Source organism: Jatropha curcas, chromosome 4, assembly GCF_041381405.1.
Source record: "Jatropha curcas cultivar XTBG-Jc1 chromosome 4, XTBG_Jcur_1.0, whole genome shotgun sequence".
NCBI classification, from domain to species: Eukaryota; Viridiplantae; Streptophyta; class Magnoliopsida; order Malpighiales; family Euphorbiaceae; genus Jatropha; species Jatropha curcas.
In genome coordinates, this window is record NC_143154.1 from 15,941,310 (window position 1) to 15,947,883 (window position 6,574).

Consider the following 6,574-nt stretch of genomic DNA (forward strand, 5'->3'; position numbering starts at 1 on the left):
ACGAAGCCGAATATGAAGCTTGCATCAAGGGGTTAGAAGCGGCCCTTGAAAAGGGAATAAAATTCCTCAGGGTTTTCGGAGATTCCAACCTAATAGTCTCCCAAGCCCTAAGGAAATGGAAGATTAAAGAAGAACGTTTGGTTCCTTACCTACAACGTTTGGACGAATTGGCTCAACAGTTTGAAGAGTTATCGTTCCACTACCTGCCGCGAGCCAAGAATCAGTTTGCCGATGCCCTAGCTACTTTGGCCTCCATGGTTAATGTAGAGGGAGACCAAGTCATTCGACCTCTGACAGTCCGGCTACAGAAACAGCCAGCACACGTTATGAATTTGGTGGATGACAAGCCTTGGTACTGGGATATACAGAATTATCTTCAGAGTGAAGCCTATCCGGAGGGATCCACTAAAACTGATCAACGGACATTGAGACAGTTAGCATCTGGATATTTCCTTACTGAGGGAATTCTGTACAAAAGAAGTTGGAATGGCTTGCACCTGAAGTGCGTAGACGAAGAAGAGGCTCAAACCATCATGGATTCCTTACATAATGGGGAATCTGGTCCACACATGCATGGGATGGCCCTGGCTCGGAAAATTATGAACCTGGGTTATTACTGGTCAACTATGAACGAAGATTGTGTGAGGCACACACGGAAATGCCACGAGTGTCAAATCTTCGCTAAACTGCAAAGGCAGCCTCCGATCAATCTGAATCCCATAGCCTCGCCATGGCCTTTCGCAACTTGGGGCATAGACATAATTGGAAAGATCCATCCGAAGGCCTCTAATGGCCACCAATTTATCCTGGTTGCTGTTGATTATTTCACAAAGTGGATCGAGGCAGCCTCCTATTCGGTTTTGAATGCCAAGAAGGCAGCACAGTTCGTTCGTACCAACATCCTTTGTCGGTATGGAACACCATTCGAGATTATCACTGATAATGGATCTCATTTTCAAAACGAGTTTTCAGACCTGCTGAAGCGAAAGAAGATCCAGCATCATAAATCCTCTCCCTACCGTCCACAAACAAACGGGGCTGTTGAGGCTGCAAACAAGGCCATAAAAGTCATTTTGCAGAAGACGGTGCAGAAGCATAGGGCATGGCACGAACAGTTACCATTTGCCTTGTGGGGATACAGGACCTCCATCAGAGCGCCCACCGGGGCAACCCCGTATTCCTTAGTGTATGGTATGGAAGCAGTGCTGCCTATTGAGCTGGAAGTTCAGTCGGCAAGAATTATCCGAGAAAGCCAGATCAGCGAAGCAGATTGGGCCGAGAATTATCATATGCAACTCTTGGGTATGGACGAAAAGCGATTGCGAGCAATCCACCAGACTCAAGTTTATCAAAGGAGAATAGCGCGGCATTTTAATAAAAAGGTTAAAAATCGGAAACTCGAAGAAGGTTGTTTGGTTCTGAAAGAAATTAGACAACCAATCATAGACCCACGTGGGAAGTTCCGTCCTCATTGGGCCGGGCCCTATGTGTTGAAGAAGATATTATCCGGCGGAGCCGTCGTCTTGACTGATTTAGATGGTTTGGAATTTACAAATCCATGTAATTTAGATCAGTTGAAAAGATATTATGTGTAATCATTGCATGATGTAAATGAACTACATTAGGCCTGATTCTCTTTGGAAAAAAGAAATTATATATCGGAGATATGTAGGCAACCCTCATTGGGTGCGGTCTAAGCATTAGTAAAAAAAAAAATCGTCATTTCACAAATTTCATGCTTCTTTGCCAAAAAAAAAAAGAAAAAGGAAAATAAGAAAAAACCCGCTAAGTTGAAAACCCGAAAGGGCGACTTAGGCAAAAGTCGGGGCCCGCTAAGCTGAAAACCCGAAAGGGCAGCTTAGGCAAAAGTGGGTAGCTCGCTAAGCTGAAAACCCGAAAGGGCGGTTTAGGCAAAAATTAGAGCTTAAATAAATAAAGTTGGAAAATGCTTGGAAAGCTAAACAACATTCTCAATTTAAGCAATAAAGTCAAGAAAATGAAGGAATCCAAAATAAAGCTAAGTCCAAGACAAAAATATAAAACATACATCCAAAAATCCAAAATCCCAAATAAAGATCAAACAACAATGAAAGTCCAAAAAGCCTATAGAAGTCTAGGCATCCCGTCGCCTCCGCGGGGCGGCATCCTCTGAGTCTCCTATCTGCCCAGCCTCGCCGGTCCGAGGAGCCAACATAATCTCCTCACCAGTCCCAACCTCATCCTCAGCATCAGCCTGAACCCAACCTTCGAGTACGCTCAGCAGTGCAGTCCTCCTTGGTCTCTCAATTGGCCAGACAGTAGTAATAAACCAAGCCCGATACTCAGGAGAAGTCTGAACACTGGCAGGGTTAGGCAAAGGCCTAACCATTTGATGATCTCTTACCCAAGCCCTAAGGACAGCTCGGGTAACACCTGGAGTGATGGCCGAATCAGCTGAAAAGTCATCTATAACCGGAACAGTTTGATCTATCCCCATTTGTCTTAAAACGCGCAAAGCGCAGTACCAAGTACAATGGGTGAGGCCCAGAAGATAAACCCGAGAATGGCGAAAGCTGACCTGGATGAAACGGGTAACATTGTACCAAGGAACGAACCACAATATCTCATCGGGGCCCAACTCAATCAGCCATGAAGTCCATGCATCAGTAGAAGGGCGTGTGATTAAGATCCTCCGGGTACGATACTGAGAAGGATTGTAGGGTAAAAGAGTAGGAGCGGCAACCACTTGGAGATGGTCCCTCAACCATACCTGAGTAATGGATCCTTTCTATTACAATGAAATAATAAAAGGAAAAGGAAATGGGAAAGGTAGTAAAGGGAAATACCTGGAGAATGATGGGAGAGACTGTCCATTCCTCAAACCCTAAAGCAGCCCTGTCGAGGCTCCTAATAGTCTCTGCCAGTACGAGACCACCGATGCAACCCATGTCTTCCATTTGCCAAACCATGGGACAAAGGCGCAGATCCCCGAAGCCTGGATCCCGGTTAAACAAGAAGCCAGCCAACAAACAGAAAACTAAAGCCCGCATCCTCAGCCTCATCCGGTTTGGGTCATCTGGTTGAGCCTCTGAGAACTCATCAATCAGGGGCAGCAGGATCGCTTTCTGGTCATTAACGATCATAGCTCTAGCTTGGGGCCGGCTGAATCGAAACAGGGTCTCAAACGATCTAATATACCCAGCTTTTATCTCATGCCTGACCAAAGGGGCATTAGGGTCACATCCCACAATGGCACAAAACTCCTCAAAAAGAGGGCACATCTCTTCCATCATGGCCCCGAACCGGAAAACGTGGGCCTCGGGGTCCCAAAATCTAATGCAGGCCCTCAAAAAATCCCAATCAATTACCACACCTCTGAGAGTAATGGCAGGAGAAAGACCGTACCTCCCCAGATTGATCTTTTCAACTTTGGAGAGACTCCTAGTCCAGCTGTGCATGCTATGGTTATAGAAGGGATTCATTGTTCTTTTCTTTCTTGTTTTATGTTATCTTTCCTAAAAAGAAAAATGATAAATAAATAAAAATAATGAAAGACTGAAAAATAAAAATAAAAATAAAAAAAATATAATAATAAAAAATAAAAAAAAATAATAAAAACTGACCGAAATTGGACTTTTTCTGGCACAGAATTCGAGAAGAGAAAAAAAAAGGGGCTGAAATCCAGCTTTTATAGAAGGAAATTCAGAGTCGGTGGCCCGGCCCGGCGGCCCAGCCGCCGAGCCGGTGGCTCGACCCGGCGGCCCGACCGCCGAGTCAGCGACCCAGCCGCCGAGCCGGTGGCTCGACCCGGCTGCCCGACCGCCGAGTCAGCGACCGAGCCGCCGAGCCGGCGGCCCGGAACGGCGGCCCAGCCCGGCGGCCAGCCGCCGGACCCGGCCGCCGAGCCGGCGGCCCCACCCGGCGGCCAGCCGCCGGCCCCAAAAAAAAAAAAAAAAAAAAGAGAGAGAAACTGAAATAAAATCCTTTTTGTTTTTTCTCTCTTTTCCTCTCAGACCTAATAAACCATGCATACATGTTTTTTTTTTTTTTTTTTTTTTTTTTGTCAAGTTTTGTTAGTACTGATCAAGTGCAGGTACAGATAAAGCTCAGTACAAGATACATATCAAGTGCAGGTACAAAAGTTCAGTACAAGATACATATCAAGTGCAGGTACAGACAAAAGTTCAGTACAGCAATAAAAAGGTAGAGCAGAAGCTATCAGCGGCGGGGCCTCCTCCTCCTCTGATCATCAAAGGCCATCTGAGTCCAGGCCACAGCCACTTCTTGCTGCAATCCAAGAATCAGCTCCATCATCTGATTAACCAACCCGACAGGAACCTGAAGGTTATACAGAGAAAGACACGAGTCAATATCAAAGCTCTTACAAATCCTTTTTGTGAGAGATGTATCAGGTTTTACCTCAGTAATGTCCTCGGAAGGAAGAGCCAGGCGATCCACACCCTCCAGGGAGACTTCTCGAGTAGCTGGAGGGCCGTCGGGTACAAAGTGGGAAATACTGTAGGGTAGGCGGAGATTAACCAGATCCGGATGAAGCGGCCCGGTAGCCTCCAGAATGGCCCGAGGAGCCCTAGAAGGGCCTGCCGGTCGGCTAGGCCCGGCCTGCGAAGAACCCCCAACCGGAGTAGAAGAAGTAGGATCAGTCACAGGCCTCCTCCTTGGAGTCCTAGTTGAAGGACCCGAAGCTCGGGAAGAACGAGTGCCGAACGGCTGAGAAGGAGCCGGTCCTTGGAAATCATCAAGACGAGATCCAATGGGCTGCATTAAAGTAATGCGGCAGAATTCATCATAATCTCCCTCCATAACGAATTCCAAGTATGGAATGCCCTCGGTATGAGTAGCAGTGAGCACCATCTGTTTGCCCGCTCGCATGTCAGTGGGGAGGGGTTCACAAATACCTCATTTGGACCCAACTCAATCAGCCATGAGGTCCATGCATCAGTAGACGGATGAGTGATCAGGATCCTCCACATACGATACTGAGAGGGGCTATAGGGCAAGAGAGTAGGAGCAGCTACCACTTGGAGGTGGTCCTTTAACCAAAACCTGAGTAATGGATCCTTTCTATTACAAAGGATTGAACTAAAAGAAAGAAGAAAAAAATAAGGAAAAGGAAAAGGGGAAATACCTGGAGAATAATCGGAGAGACCGTCCAGTCATCGAAGCCTCAAGCAGCTCTGTCAAGGCTCCTGATAGTCTCCGCCAGCACAATGCCGCCAATGCAACCCATATCCTCCATTTGCCGAACCATGGGGCAGAGGCGCAAATCCCCAAAGCCTGGGTCCTGGTTGAACAAGAAACCAGCCAATAAGCAGAAAACCAAGGCCCGCATTCTCATCCTCATCCGGTCTAGGTCGTCTGAGCAAGCCTCTGAAAATTCGTCAATCAGGGGCAGCAGAATTGCTTTCTGGTCATCAACAATCATAGCCCTAGCTTGTGGTCGGCTGAACTGAAACAGGCTTTCAAACGACCGAACATACCCAATTTTGACCTCATGCTTGACTAAAGGGGCATTGGGGTCGCACCCTATAATAGCACAGAATTCCTCAAAAAGAGGGCACATCTCCTCCGTCATGGCCCCGAACCGGAAAACGTGGGCCTCCGGGTCCCAAAGTCTAATGCAGGCCCGTAAAAAATCCCAGCCAACTACTACCCCCCTAAGAGTAATGATAGGAGAAAGACCGTACCTCCCCAAGTTAATCTTTTCGACTTTGGAGAGACTCCTAGTCCAGTTGTGCATGCTATGGTTGTAAAAAGGATTCATGTTTTTTGAAAAGAAAAGAAGGAAGAAAAGAGAGAAAAGAGAAGAAACGGGTTGGAAACTGCTTTTTTGGCGCGAATTTCGAGAAAGAATGAATGAAATCTGAAAAAAAAGCCAAAAAAACAGTTTTTATAAAAAAAACACGCCCGGAGGCGGCGGCCACAGCAAAAAAAAAAAAGAAAAAAAAATTTTATTTCCAGTACTAAAAAAAATATATATATATATATATATTTTCAGTACTATAAAATGGGCCGAAATGAAATCTTATTTTCTTTCAAATTTGATAATCATGCATACATATAAAATTTTCAGTACTAACCAAGTGCACGTACAGTCAAAGTTCAGTATAGAAATACAAAAAAGAAAAACAAGAAAAATCTAGCAACTATCAGCGACGGGGCCTCCTCCTCCTTTGATCATCAAAGGACCTCAGAGTCCAGGACGAAGTTAGTTCTTGCTGCATCCCGAGAATCAGCTCCATCATCTGATTGACCAATCCGACAGGAACCTGGAAATCATACAAAGAAAAATACAAGTCAATATCAAATCTCTTATGAATCCTTTTTGTGAGAGATTTGTCAGTCTTTACCTTAGTAATGTCCTCGGGAGGAAGAGCCAGGCGATCAACACTCTCCAGGGAGACCTCCCGAAAAGCTAGAGTGCCGTCAGGAGGATAGTAGGGAATGCTGTATGGAAGACTTAGATTGGCCAGGCTTGGGTGAAGCGGCCCGGTAGCCTCCGAAATAGCCCGGGGAGCCCTGGAAGGACCTGCCGAGCGGCTAGGCCCGGCCCGAGACGGACCCTCAATCGGAGTGA

The 6,574-nt window shown here is 46.3% G+C and overlaps 2 protein-coding genes across 2 annotated transcripts; both read right to left on the reverse strand.

The window, feature by feature from the left end:
* Positions 1–2,109: 2,109 nt before the first annotated feature.
* On the reverse strand, positions 2,110–3,488 carry LOC149496886 (uncharacterized). The gene is made up of 2 exons (XM_089720737.1): positions 2,826–3,488; positions 2,110–2,749 (listed from the first exon to the last, which is right to left on the reverse strand). Exons 1-2 carry the CDS (start codon positions 3,459–3,461, stop codon positions 2,114–2,116), a joined length of 1,272 nt encoding a protein of 423 aa, XP_089576863.1. The 5' UTR covers positions 3,462–3,488; the 3' UTR covers positions 2,110–2,113.
* A 550-nt stretch (positions 3,489–4,038) lies between these two features.
* On the reverse strand, positions 4,039–4,869 carry LOC149496887 (uncharacterized). Its single transcript, XM_089720789.1, has 2 exons — positions 4,399–4,869; positions 4,039–4,317 (listed from the first exon to the last, which is right to left on the reverse strand). The coding sequence occupies exons 1-2, from the start codon at positions 4,867–4,869 to the stop codon at positions 4,198–4,200; spliced, it is 591 nt and encodes a 196-aa protein (XP_089576915.1). The 3' UTR covers positions 4,039–4,197.
* Between the last annotated feature and the right edge of the window lie 1,705 nt (positions 4,870–6,574).